Below are 14,732 nucleotides of genomic sequence, written 5' to 3' on the forward strand. Positions count from 1 at the left end.
TGTGCTTGCGGTTAGCAGCCATTGGAGCGACTGAAATGGTCTGAGTGTCAAATATTTAAAAAAATAAAACACACAGAGCTGAATTGGAGTAAAAAATAAAAACAAAGAACACGGCAGAGTGTTTATTGGTTCTCAGTCTTCACACCAGGCAGCACATCACTCAAAGAGGTCACAGCGCTCGCCACAGTCATGACACAGGTAGACAGAGACACGGGGTGGGGAGGGGGGGGGGTCAGGAAGGGTCAAGCCGCCATCGTCCGGCACTCTGATCCAACCACGGCTGCTGCTGTCACTGGTAAATGATATCCAGCAGAGAATAAACAAACGTCCTCAGGTTGAACACTCTGCTCCACTTCAATCAGCTCAGCCATTTAAAACAGTTCATACAAAGGGAAGCTGTACATTAGCAGAGCGGATGGTCATTTAAAGGAAACCAGCTGGGAGAGCAGATCAAAGGAGGTTTAAAGGGTGACTAATACCAAAGGAGGGCAATGCTGGCTCAGACTGAAACATCCCAAAACAAATGTTTCCGTTACGTTGACCATGCCCTGTGCAGACTGGAATAGAAAACAATAATAATAATATTAATAATAATGTAAACCCAGGTAACAGTGAGGGGAAACATCACAAAAAGTGCTCGTCACGATCAATACACTCAAATTCACAGATGCCCATAAAGCACTTAATTGCTATGGTATAAAACTCAGTTACATTGGATGTTATTTCATTTTTCATTGTCAATTAGCATCAGATAAAGCAAAGAAAAGAAAAGTGATTGCTGTCAAGATTGGCGTCCATCCCAGCTACTTTGCTCCGCAGTCCTTCCTGCAGATTCTCACATTCTTCGTTTTGATTCTCCCTGGGCTGCGTGTCGTCACTCGCTAACGCAGCAGTTAGGAAGCAGGATCCAGGGTCAAGTCCAGTTTAACCCTGTTTTTTGATTTTTTTGTCCCTTTGGGTCAAAAACACCACCCGGATCCACAGTTTGTGGCACTGTCCCTCTTTCTGCTGCCGATCCGGCTCAGGGTCCCTCCTTTCTTCACTCGTCCAGTGCAAAACAAGCCGGCGTGGAGTCGTCAGTCACACGGCTGATTGGGCAAGCCGGTCGCCCGCCGCCGCCCAGCTGCTCAGCAGTGACAGGCGGCTTCATCTGGCTTTGATTACATTGCTTTTTCTTAAAAAAATAGACAAGTATGAACAGGCACCCAAATCCTCACACATCCTTGCTGCGACCGTCACATTACGTCTGCCTTTCTTTGGCGTCCTCATTCATTCCTCCACAGGTTCGTCCACATGAACATCACTGTTTTTTTCTTCCTGAACTCATTCTATCCAAATACATGTCTGAGCAAAACAAAAGTGGCTAATTTGAACTTAATCTGTACAGGATGTTGTGCTAAAGGAGAGTTTTCTTGGTGGGTGAGACCGTGACGTGGAAATGACCTCAGAGTTTAATTAAAGGAGGTAACAGAGAGACGGGCGCTGCACTAATCATTTCCCCCTCATAAAGCACCAGAGGCAGTGTGAGGGGGTAGGGTGGGGGGTCGGGCTGTGTAAACATACAGGTGCATCTAAATAAATTAGACCCTCACCAAAAGAATTGGCTTATTTCAGTTATTCAATTAAAAACCTGCCGGTTATAGAATATAAATTCATTCTAAACGAGCCGAGCTTTTATTGCTGTAAAGCTTAGAACCAAAGCAGATGCTCACACCTCCCTCTGGCAGCGTGAGCTACACACGGCCACCGCTAAGGACGCTTTCATCCAGGCAGATTAATGGAAGGTTTAGTGGAAGGAAAAAATATGTTGCAGGAAGGCGCCTTTTTTTTAGATTTTGGGTTCGATTCAGTCGTTTTCCCTATAAACTGTTCTCCAGTGAGTGTGGCGTAGTGCCAGAGGGAAGATGAGACACGACAGAGCAATACGGATCAGATGAAGGTAAAACTGCTGGTTTATGGCCTCTAAGCTACGCAGCAGTGATGCAGGAATTCAGGCAAAAAGGAGCAAAGATCAACTGCTGAGTAAATATACTTTACAGCTATTGGATATTTATTTTAGCAAGTTTATATTTCTTTACTAGCTTATGGAATGACTAAAGTTCGGATAAACTGCGCTGCTGTGTTTTTATTGCCGTAAACTTTTACAATTTGAACTGAAATAAACCAAAGAGTTTAATGATTTTCTAATGAATTGAGAAGCACCAGTAGAATGTAAACTAACGCCGGATTTAAAAAAGCAATTCTCTCTGAATACCTGCCCCCCCCCCCGCCGTCTATTCAGGTTTTTAAATTAGTAGTCCTGTGGCACACTGACTGCAGCTAATAACCCTCCAACGTCGCATCAACCTGAGGGAAATTAATCAGTGAAGTTAACCTCACTTGGCACCAATTTCAACCTATTAGGCTTTTATTTCTCCCCTCCAACCAAGACGCCATGTTGGTAGGGTCCAAAAGCCGAGCTGGGACTGGTTTAAGCTCAGAAAAATAAAAAAAGGATGATTTTTCTGAGTAAATGTTCCTAAAGTAGAAATAGAAAAAAACAGAAAAGCACTAACATTCGTAACAGACAAACCTGCATTGCTGTGCAATCGTCAACTAAACGGTAATACTGTGAACTGCACCATCCCTCCCAAAAAAAAGCAAATATTTGACCAACTTAGAAAAAAAAGACTAATTAAAGCAGAGTGAACGGCTCCGCGTGGCTTCGAGTGTCCGCTCCAACAACCAGAAGGACCAGAGGAGATAAAAACACCCGTCATCACTTCTCGCTTCTTTTCCTCCTGGACTTTTCACAGCTTCAAGTCTTTAGTGTTTTGTATTCCAAGTCCAGGAAACCCAGCATTTCCTCAACGATGATAACAGAAAAAAAATAAAAAAATAAAATAAAAAAAAAGCATCAATCTAACCGTAAACACGCCTTAGCTTAGATTCTGGGATGATCGTACCACTGTGGACCACAGACAAGGTTTCTGCACATTTAAAGAAGCTCCGCCCATCCTGATGCGTTTTACAAACATCTAGTAAATTCAGTAAATCACAAAAAAAAAAACACAAAAAAAGAGTAAGCTTTCCACTAAAAACTGTACACATTCTGGAAATAGTTTCTGCAGGAGCTGGAGCCCTTACATCGATGTAACGGGAGAACATTCTGTGTGTGTGATCTAAATAATGCTTCCTTTAGGCCAACAGGAGCCACTAAAACAATCAAATAAAAAGGTTTTCTGGAGCCTTCTGAGCCCAGCATGTTCTAACTGTGTGCACAACTGAACAGGAGCTGGAAATCCTGTCTGATGATGGAAGAAGATGTGATTAAAATAGGTTTCCAAGCTGCGGACGCTCAGTGTCGGGGCTCTACCAAAGTGCTGAACAAAAGACAGGGAGAGGGAGCAGTGGTGCGGGTCCTTGTTCAGTGGTCGGGACGTCCAAAGCGGTAACTTCTCTCCACACAGACCTGCGCTCACACACACAGACACACTAGGAACCCTGGTTAAGGCAGTGGTGGTAGGTGAGGCTGCAGTGAGGTCGGGGGCGGAGAATCGGTCTGTCGGGGCTCCTGGCAGTGAAAGCTTCCACTTCCTCGTCCTCCTAAATCCGTTTCCTCATCCCTCTCATCTCACCCGCGTCACTCAAATGACATCAGATTGGCTGGTACCTGGAGGAAAAATAAAAAATTAGAATGTAGGAGACTTTCCTACGATGTACTCTGTGTTTTTTTAAATCATTTTTTATTTACCTGTTGCCTGTTGCTCTGACAGGCAGCGCTAAGATGTTTGAACCAGAGCAGAGCATTCATCCTGTTCCCTGCCTGGTATTTGTAGGTGTTACCTAGGCAACAGAGACAGGGAAATGTGAAATGAGGAGTGTCTGATTTCCACCTGTGATCTCAGTGATTGGATGGCTGAAATAGACTAGAAATAAGTAAAAATGTCTTAAATTAAGGTATTTACCCTTAATTTAAGTATGGATATAAGATGATTTGTCAATAAAATTAGTATTTTTACTCCAAAAATAAGATATTTAGATAATATGCACTTGAAATAAGACAGGGCTCGATGTCAACCATCGCCCGATCTCCCGGGGCAAGTAGTTTTTATTGTCGGGAGAGTACAAATTTCATTGCATTTGCCTGCCGTGCAATGATCGCAAAAAAAAATATTTATCACTCAAAATTACTTCAAAATCACAGTAATTCGCTGAAAATGACCCACAAGCGTTGCCGGCGCCATTTTTGTTGTTTTGTACACATTCTTGCGTGATTTGAAAGAGCCGCGTGATTTTCCGCTAGATGGCGTGATTCAGCTCTTGGGGAGAGAATTCTGCAGAGCAGCAGCTGGATGATGAATTTAATCTATACTATAGAACACGCTAGATTAAAAATGATCAGTCAGGGATTAGGAAAATAATAATAATAACTGTATGCACACAGTGTAAATATTTCTATCATATGGCAGACTTCTGTACAGTGATGCAGGTCATACATAAAAAAATGTTCATTAATTTTTTTCTCTTAGACATTGGAGAGGTGCATTTAAATGTTATAGAGAATTTAAATTAAATTGTTATAATACATATACATCCGAAGATGCTTCTCTTTCATTCACCCTGAGTGAATGTAGCCTTGGCCAGGAGGAATCAATGTCATCAGGTGGCATCCACCGTTCACTGGCTGTTTCGACCCTGAACCACTACAGCCTCCCGGTGGTGGGTCGGCAGTGGTGGCCAAGTCACTGCCCATCTCCTCCTCCTGGCTTCCAGCTAACCTCCTCCCTCCTACTCCATAACCAGCATGAGGCTTTTAACTTTCTGCTCGGCTGTCCCAGCCAGTGTGGTTTCTAGAATCTTGTCGAGGTCTTGATCTAGTTGGTTCCATTCCTGGTTATCACTCATCTTGGGCCATTGTATTCGTTCCCTCGCAGGATGTGGTTGGCTCACTGGGTTGGAATGAGGTTCGTCCCTCCTGAGGTCTTGAGGTAACTCAGACCTTAAACTTAAATTGGTGAGTAGTAGTAGTGTAAGTTTTTAACCTGTCAAGTTTTTTTTTTTAGATTTTTAACATAACAATTTATATTTTTCCAAGCACACAACAGTTTAAAGCAAAGTTTAGTTTGAAAAGAATGTGCAGGAAGGATTGAAAAGCATGTTAACACGGTAATGTAGGCTTGAGTTCATTATCTGACGCATGCATATACACACCAGGAACCTGGAAACTTAAAAAATACTGAATTACAAAAAACATTTAAAAAACAAACATGTTTCATTGAGATATATACAAAAATGAATATTAGGAACTATATTTATCAAACATTATACTGGGCAAGTAAAAATTGTTTCTGGGCAAATGAAATGCGAAAGTGTAAAAATCCTTAACGTCAACCTGTAAGACAATGCAATGTTTTTTTTTTATTTTAAACGTAAAGTAGTCTAGTTCCTTTAAAAGTGTCTCACTTACCTCCTCAATTCAAGAAAAAAATGACTTATTTAGATGTAAATGTTTTGCAGTGCGCTGCTTGGCTTCTAACGAGCCAGTTAAATTGAAAAGGAATGCATGATGGAAAGGCTGCTATTTTCACAAGGAACACCAGATTTAAGAAGCACGCACGCACAGATTTATCTTCCTACATAAAACACAGCTTGACCAAAATTATTCTACAGAGGTCCCCTAAACAGTAAATAAAACTCAAAGCTGTTTCAGATCAAAGAAGTTTGACCAAATACAGCATGTTGGCTAAATAAAACAAACATTAGCGGGTTTAGAGACGTATTCTTAGCGTGTCTGAGTCTCACCATGCTCCGAGTCGGTCAGCAAGAAGACATCAGGATGCTCTGGATCATCCGCCATCATGGCCATAAGGCCAACCACACACACGCTCTTGCTGGATGTGGACTTAAACTGACAGGAGAACAAATAAAACACACATTTAGCTTAATGTCTCAGAATGCATGCAGTGCAGCAGGAGATCAGAACAAACAACATTTTCAGGGTTGTCATTCTTCAATAATACACCATTTGTAGATTTTTTTTATTTTTAGACCATCACAGCCTCAGCACGTAGACAAATGAGGAACATTAGGTTTTTTTTTTGGTTTTTTTATTAACAGTGAATAAAACAGAACCCTGGGGTCTGCCTACATAATTATCTACCACATTCAATTCTGGGATTTACCAGGAAAACGTCTGTTTGTCAAATATGATCTATATTATCACACATGTGGATAAAAATGAAACCATCTGGTTAGAAAGACGTTTAACTGCATGACGGCCCAATAAAATGACTAAATAAACCATTTATAATAGCAAATTTACTTTGAAAAAGTATTCCAAACATTTTGATAGAAATTCTTATTTTTAAAAACGCAAATGCAATAAACTAAATATAAAAAATAATTTCTTTTTTTTTCTTTTAGGATTAACAGGAAAAACCCCACTGATAATAGGTTTGCTAAATTTAAATACTGTTGCAATTAATTTCTTGCTATTATATATATTATATATATATTATACTTTATGAGTTTTATAATCATATACACTCACCGGCCACTTTATTAGGTACACCAGTCCACCTGCTCGTTAACACTTAATTTCTAAGCAGCCAATCACATGGCGGCAACTCAGTGCATTTAGGCATGTAGACATGGTCAAGACAATCTCCTGCAGTTCAAACCGAGCATCAGTATGGGGAAGAAAGGTAATTTGAGTGACTTTGAACGTGGCATGATTGTTGGTGCCAGAAGGGCTGGTCTGAGTATTTCAGAAACTGCTGATCTACTGGGATTTTCACGCACAACCATCTCTAGGGTTTACAGAGAATGGTCCGAAAAAGAAAAAACATCCAGTGAGCGGCAGTTCTGTGGGCGGAAATGCCTTGTTGATGCCAGAGGTCAGAGGAGAATGGCCAGACTGGTTGGAGCTGATAGAAGGGCAACAGTGACTCAAATAACCACCCGTTACAACCAAGGTGGGCAGAAGAGCATCTCTGAACGCACAGTACGTGGAACTTTGAGGCAGATGGGCTACAGCAGCAGAAGACCACACCGGGTGCCACTCCTTTCAGCTAAGAACAGGAAACTGAGGCTACAATTTGCACAAGCTCATCGAAATTGGACAATAGAAGATTGGAAAAACGTTGCCTGGTCTGATGAGTCTCGATTTCTGCTGCGACATTCGGATGGTAGGGTCAGAATTTGGCGTCTACAACATGAAAGCATGGATCCATCCTGCCTTTTATCAACGGTTCAGGCTGGTGGTGGTGGTGTCATGGTGTGGGGAATATTTTCTTGGCACTCTTTGGGCCCCTTGGTACCAATTGAGCATCGTTGCAACGCCACAGCCTACCTGAGTATTGTTGCTGACCATGTCCATCCCTTTATGACCACAATGTACCCAACTTCTGATGGCTACTTTCAGCAGGATAATGCGCCATGTCATAAAGCTGGAATCATCTCAGACTGGTTTCTTGAACATGACAATGAGTTCACTGTACTCAAATGGCCTCCACAGTCACCAGATCTCAATCCAATAGAGCATCTTTGGGATGTGGTGGAACGGGAGATTAGCATCATGGATGTGCAGCCGACAAATCTGCGGCAACTGTGTGATGCCATCATGTCAATATGGACCAAACTCCCTGAGGAATGCTTCCAGCACCTTGTTGAATCTATGCCACCAAGAATTGAGGCAGTTCTGAAGGCAAAAGGGGGTCCAACCCGTTACTAGCATGGGGTACCTAATAAAGTATATATATATATATATACTTTATTATATATATAGAGAGAGAGAGAGATTTTTTATTTTTTTTTTACCCACACACAGGAAAGGAAGGGGACATATTCTGGAGATGTTATCCAGTCCTTTTACCTCCTGAAGCCCTGATAATTAGGCGGTATGCTCTCCTTTGTCTCTGCACTTCCTTAAAAGCCACTTACCTAAATGAAGATGCCTCTTTTTGGAAGAATAAGTGCTAAAAGCTGTGAGCGAAGCCTCGTATTCATGGCTCCTATTATACACTGAGAGCTGCCATCTGTGCCCCCTGGCTGCAGCACACTGACGGCCATCCTCTGAACATCGCGTTTACTCAGTTATCCTCACTTTGTCCTCTTATCTGAGGAGATAAATTATTTCGTCTCTTTTTGCCTTCATTTTCTTTTTCAAAACAAGTAAAAGCCGAGTGTTTTTCTCTGAGTTCATTCAGTAATTAAACTGTTTTAGAAGTGAGTGGGTAATGGCTATCACATGTGGAATTCCTATAAAACAAACCAGTGTTTTTAAGACACTCCAATCACAACTGCAGCTCATAAGATGAACTCAGTATTTCTCTTCTGTTTTCTCGCTCCCGCCGTCCTGTAATAATCTGAACTAACGTCAATCTCCGGAGACAAATATGTGAGCAATGTGGGGATGTTTGGGTCCGACTTACATGCTTCCTCTCTGTGGCCTTCAGGGACTTGGCAGGATAGTAGTAAAGCTGAGTTCCACAAAGCGCAACCCAGTATTTAGTCCAAGATGCCACCTGGATGCAAAAAAGACAAACTAAGATAAATGCTTCTACCTTTAACATGAAAAAAAATGTATGTGAAATGAATCGATAATAAAAAGAACAATTTACACCATTCAAGAAATAATGAAAATAAATAAAATAGGGAAGATGCAAAAAAAGGAACACAGAAGTTATTAATTTTAGGTGATAGGCTAGAATGGTGATATAAAAAAAAACAAAAAAAAAACAAATAAATTATTAAATCACATAGCAAAGTTTCATGCATATACAAATTTATTTGGCTAAAACAAAGAAACTAGAGCTATTTACTCCGTGCTTATTTTTTGAGACAACAGTAATGGAGAAAAAAATAAAAACACTCTGCAGGTGATGATTTTATTTATTATGAAAAACAATAAAAAAAAAAAAAACTTCTGTAGAAAATTGACCTGATTAATGGTCGTTCCACCATTAGTGCCCACATATGTCCAACTTTTGTTTTTATTGCTGTTCTTTTTGTTTTTTCCATATTTATGAACTGATTGAAATCTACCATATTGAAGGTTATAAAATGTGAATAATTCAATTAATAATTCACAAAGGGTGTTTTAGAGATGCAAACCTTGGCTTATCACAAAGTCCTAATGATATTTATCCAACGCTGCAACATATATTTAAAAAGAGTGGAAGAGGACTATAACCAGCTTAAGTTACCATCTTTAAGGATATGTAACTAAACTAAAACAACAAGCATTTTAAAAATAAAATTCTATTACGACACAAAACTTACCATATGAACATATTTAAGCAACCTTCAGTGACCCGTTATTCCTCTACTTCTGATTAGGGAGCATTTCTGCCCCAGTAAAAGCAAACCAATCACACAACCGCTGGAATCAATTTAACATTTTATATGATGTGTAAACATGTAAACATCTAAGCCACATATAATTGTTTTGAAAAGAAAAAGCTTTTCCAAAGATTTCTCTTAAAGAAATCCTACTAAAGTGATTTTGTTGACAGGAAGCTTAGCGAGCAACCATTGCAGCCTGCTTGCTGTAATGTTGGCAGTGATCATCTTTAGATTTCTGCTCATTTTCAACCTCAACTTGTGCGATTTTATTTTTTCTTTCATGAGAGTGCATTGATTTATCACAGCCCAAAGAATTTACGTATGAATTACTAAATTCTGTTTCATAAACTTTAGCGCATTGGATATAAATGCTTTTTAGTTGTCTTATGCTATTCATCCACAGGCTAAGTCTCTTTGACACAATCACTCATCTGTGCTGAGAAACTATGGAGCTTAATATTTACAGGGTTTGTACAGGAATGTACGGAAGAGGATTAGGGCCACTGAAAAAAAAAAAAAAGTTAACTGATTTTTAAATTTTATTTCAGTTTAACATGGGAAAAAAGTCAGAATTCTGACTTTTTTCTCAGAATTCTGACTTTAATCTCAGAATTGTGGATTTTAATGTAGATGGGCAGTATGAAGGAAGAGATGTGGAGCACTCAGCTTCACTGACAAAGATGTGAGTTGTTTGAGGTGGCCAGTGACACACTGGTGGAAAATGACGGAATTAGTCAGGATTCTGAGAAAAAAGTCAGAATTCTGAGATTAAAGTCAGAATTCTGACTTTTTTCCCATATTAAACTGAAATAAAATTGAAAAATCAGTTAACTTTTTTTTTTTCAGTGGCCCTAATCCTCTTCCGTAGGAATGTGTAACTCTGATTTAATGCTTTTTAATGCTCTTACAAATAATTTTAATGCCATCAACAAGTACCTGTGATTGTCATATATATATATATATATTTTTTTTTTAAATAAAGCATTTTAAATGCCACAATAATCACATTTAATGAATTTTAATGCCAATTAAGGCCTTAATTTAAAAAAATGATAATTTAAAGACTTTTAATGACCCCTGATTTAAGGCGCGTTACCTTAAAACATTTTATTCAAATGAGTTTGGACAAAAGTTGTCGAAAGAGGAATTTCTTCACCATAATCACTAAGAAAGCCAACCCTAATAATAAGACATTTAAAATATTGCAATATATTCAGTAATCACTCTGACTGTAATCAGTATGAGATCGCAGTGCGATGAGTTTCTCTGCATGATGTGGCGTCTGGCTGAGCCTCGCTATGGAGCTCAGACAGAAGCAGGAGAATAAAGCAGAGAATAAAAACAAAATGCAAACCGAAAACCTTATTTTTACATCAAAATCGTGAAGGTTGGCATCTCTGGTGTCTGTTTAATTTTCCTATAGGACGCTTGAATACATTAGATAGATTTCTCACTATTTCATGTTTTTTTGTTTTTTGTTTAATCAGATAATTATCGTCTAGTACTAAAATCTGTTTGATGATGTGAAGCCTTTAAATGTAAAAAAAAATAAATAAATAAAATAAAATAAAAAAGAAGAGATAGAAATGAGCAATATGCAGTTTTATAGCAGCTTAGAGTCTCTGTGAGGACCAGCAGCTGCTCTACTGATCCAGCTTTTACTACCAGGCTGCTTCTGACGGGGTTTTTATATGAAAAGCACACAGGCGACCATTTTACAGGAATATGTTGACGTGTTCTTACGGTTGGCTTCTTGCCCTCCTTGAGCACCGTCTTCCGTCTTAACACCCCCTGGACGGTGACAGCTCCGGGATACAAGTGAACGGCAAGCTCCTCTGACTCAGCCGAGCTGCACCGGGACAGAGACAAACATCACAGGCGGCGTAAACAAACTGGTCACATGCACCGCCATGCAGATCAACGTACCAGAATCAACCAGGAAGAGAATGAAAGCAGAAACAATCTGCAGAGCCACCTTTAACGTGTCTTTATGGAACCGTTTTATGATACAGTTCTCCATCTCGCTTTGACAGGGCTGAATTTCACAGATATAAATCTTAATGGTTGTATTTATAGAGACGGGGGGGCAGACGTTAGTAAGGTGGTGTGCAGATTGTGTCTGTCTGGAGGATCAGAGCAGGAAACTCAGTGAAGAAGCCTGATAGAAAAAGAACCACCAGCTTGATAAACACCCTCCAGAGAAATGGTTGGAAGCAGAAAGCTGTCGTCCCTCTATGAAAAGGATTATGACATAATGACCATCAGGTCATACTGGCAGATTCGCTCAAGGAAATAAATGCTTAGTTTGAGCTCACAACATGTAAAGCGACAAGAGAATTCTCTCTTTGAATCCATTAAAGTTTTCAATATCGGAGCTTCAGACAAGTTGATCCTTGCTCTCCTGCTGAGCTTCCTCTGGTTCCTACACATTTAGACACCACATTTTACGGAGTTCTCAGTTCTTTACGGCCAATCAGATTCATCTACAATGAACAGGCTGCAAATATAAACCCAGAAACAAGGAAGGGAGGAAGGAAGGAAGGAAACGAAAACTATAAAGAAAGATAAATCACAATGACGGAAAATTAAAGGAGAATAATTAGGAAGGAAGGAAGGAAGGAAGGAAGGAAGGAAGGAAGGAAGGAAGGAAGGAAGGAAGGAAGGAAGGAAGGAAGGAAGGAAGGAAGGAAGGAAGGAAGGAAGGAAAAACCACAGGAAAAAAGAAGGAAGGAAGGAAACACCAGACGAAAAAGGAAGGAAGGAAGGAAGGAAGGAAACGAAAACTATAAAGAAAGATAAATCACAATGACGGAAAATTAAAGGAGAATAATTAGGAAGGAAGGAAGGAAGGAAGGAAGGAAGGAAGGAAGGAAGGAAAAACCACAGGAAAAAAGAAGGAAGGAAGGAAACACCAGAGGAAAAAGGAAGGAAGGAAGGAAGGAAACGAAAACTATAAAGAAAGATAAATCACAATGACGGAAAATTAAAGGAGAATAATTAGGAAGGAAGGAAGGAAGGAAGGAAGGAAGGAAGGAAGGAAGGAAGGAAGGAAAAACCACAGGAAAAAAGAAGGAAGGAAGGAAACACCAGAGGAAAAAGGAAGGAAGGAAGGAAGGAAACGAAAACTATAAAGAAAGATAAATCACAATGACGGAAAATTAAAGGAGAATAATTAGGAAGGAAGGAAGGAAGGAAGGAAGGAAGGAAAAACCACAGGAAAAAAGAAGGAAGGAAGGAAACACCAGATGAAAAAGGAAGGAAGGAAGGAAAGAAACGAAAACTATAAAGAAAGATAAATCACAATGACGGAAAATTAAAGGAGAATAATTAGGAAGGAAGGAAGGAAGGAAGGAAGGAAGGAAGAAAGGAAGGAAGGAAGGAAGGAAAAACCACAGGAAAAAAGAAGGAAGGAAGGAAACACCAGAGGAAAAAGGAAGGAAGGAAGGAAGGAAGGAAACGAAAACTATAAAGAAAGATAAATCACAATGACGGAAAATTAAAGGAGAATAATTAGGAAGGAAGGAAGGAAGGAATGAAGGAAGGAAGGAAGGAAGGAAAAACCACAGGAAAAAAGAAGGAAGGAAGGAAACACCAGAGGAAAAAGGAAGGAAGGAAGGAAGGAAACGAAAACTATAAAGAAAGATAAATCACAATGACGGAAAATTAAAGGAGAATAATTAGGAAGGAAGGAAGGAAGGAAGGAAGGAAGGAAGGAAGGAAGGAAGGAAGGAAGGAAGGAAGGAAGGAAGGAAGGAAGGAAGGAAGGAAGGAAAAACCACAGGAAAAAAGAAGGAAGGAAGGAAACACCAGAGGAAAAAGGAAGGAAGGAAGGAAGGAAACGAAAACTATAAAGAAAGATAAATCACAATGACGGAAAATTAAAGGAGAATAATTAGGAAGGAAGGAAGGAAGGAAGGAAGGAAGGAAGGAAGGAAGGAAGGAAGGAAGGAAGGAAGGAAGGAAAAACCACAGGAAAAAAGAAGGAAGGAAGGAAAAACCACAGGAAAAAGGAAGGAAGGAAGGAAACGAAAACTATAAAGAAAGATAAATCACAATGACGGAAAATTAAAGGAGAATAATTAGGAAGGAAGGAAGGAAGGAAACACCAGAGGAAGGAAGGAAGGAAGGAAGGAAACACCAGAGGAAAAAAGGAAGGAAGCAAGGATGGAAGCACCAGAGGAAAAAAGGAAGGAAGGAAGGAAACACCAGAGGAAAAAAAGAAGGAAGGAATGTAGGAAGGAATGACAGAAGGATTCCATTAAGGGAATGAGATGAGGAATAAAGCCTGGAAAGAAAAACGTGTTTCCATTTTTATTCTGTTTTTCCACATTTGTTCAAACCTGAAAAACATCTAAAATAAATTCCAGACTTTTCTATTATTTTCCAGAAGGAAAACCAGGCTTTCTTGTAGATGGCCAATGGTGCATTTAGGTACCAATCTAAACTACATCATTCAAAATAAACTTGCAATAAAAACCTTTAATTGCTCTAATTTGAAACATTAGTTGACAAAATATTGCTGTCATGTCCAGAAAACTAAGCCATTTAAAAAGAAATAAAAATATCCTGATAGGAAGCAAAATTATGAAAGATCAGACTTGCAGCCAAATAGAAACTATTGATAGGTTCAATCATTATCAATCATTAAAACACAGACTCCTTTATCATCTTTAATATCTCCATCCTGAACCAGATTTTCAAATGTTTAACAAAAGCTGTAACTATGACTGTAACTCCTAACAGGTGGCTTTTAATTACCCTTCTTAGAGGATTCCTATCTGCAAACAGATTTTGCAGGTGTTGTTCAATCAGAGTTCCATGAAGCCCTCGAAAGCAACAGATTATAAGTCAAAATATGACCTGTCAAAACTCCTAGAAAGTCAGGATAGAGAATCGTTGTTCCAAGGAGCTTAAAGTTCAGCACCTCATGCTGTAGAGATTCTTTTGGTTTGTAGTAGCCTAAACATCGACTGCAGGGAAGTTAGTTTTTTATTTCAATATTAACCTCTGAGCAATAACAGATGAATGTTTTTTTCACTTAATAGTATGAATTCCTTAGTTTCTATGTGGTACCTAAATGCACCATAATGGCTGGTCTCTTTGTACCCGATTTGTTTTTTTTTAGCTGATTTGTTTTTTTAAATGATTCTCATCTTGTGAGCTCAAAAACATGTATCTTTGGGCAAATGCATCTCGGGAAAAAGAGTTTTTTTTACCCCCCTCTTTTGACACCATGAAAAATATCCCACAATAATAATGCCTTCCATTCTCTAATGATATTAAAAATATTAGATGAGGGACAGTCGGTCTCTGCTTCCATAGAAAACCTCTTCACTGATTCTAGAAGCTGCTCTGCTCTACTTCAGCAATCAGGACCTGCATGTGGAGCCAGATGCATCTGCTGG

General features: G+C 39.4%; 1 protein-coding gene across 6 annotated transcripts in view; it reads right to left on the bottom strand.

Annotated features, from left to right (window-relative positions):
• Window positions 1-963: 963 nt before the first annotated feature.
• The window catches only part of ralgps2 (Ral GEF with PH domain and SH3 binding motif 2), a 142,243-nt gene continuing 128,474 nt past the window's right edge, over window positions 964-14,732 (bottom strand). For all 6 annotated transcript variants that reach the window (XM_038309084.1, XM_038309086.1, XM_038309087.1 and 3 more), the window contains 5 exons: window positions 11,071-11,176; window positions 8,415-8,507; window positions 5,785-5,890; window positions 3,734-3,825; window positions 964-3,652 (listed from right to left, as the gene is read on the bottom strand). In XM_038309084.1, coding sequence (XP_038165012.1) covers window positions 3,623-3,652; window positions 3,734-3,825; window positions 5,785-5,890; window positions 8,415-8,507; window positions 11,071-11,176 — 427 coding nt within the window. In that variant the 3' untranslated portion in view covers window positions 964-3,622. The remainder of the gene's footprint in view (window positions 3,653-3,733; window positions 3,826-5,784; window positions 5,891-8,414; window positions 8,508-11,070; window positions 11,177-14,732) is intronic.

Source organism: Cyprinodon tularosa, unplaced genomic scaffold (genome assembly GCF_016077235.1).
Source record: "Cyprinodon tularosa strain WSP-4 unplaced genomic scaffold, ASM1607723v1 ctg656, whole genome shotgun sequence".
Lineage (NCBI taxonomy): Eukaryota > Metazoa > Chordata > Actinopteri > Cyprinodontiformes > Cyprinodontidae > Cyprinodon > Cyprinodon tularosa.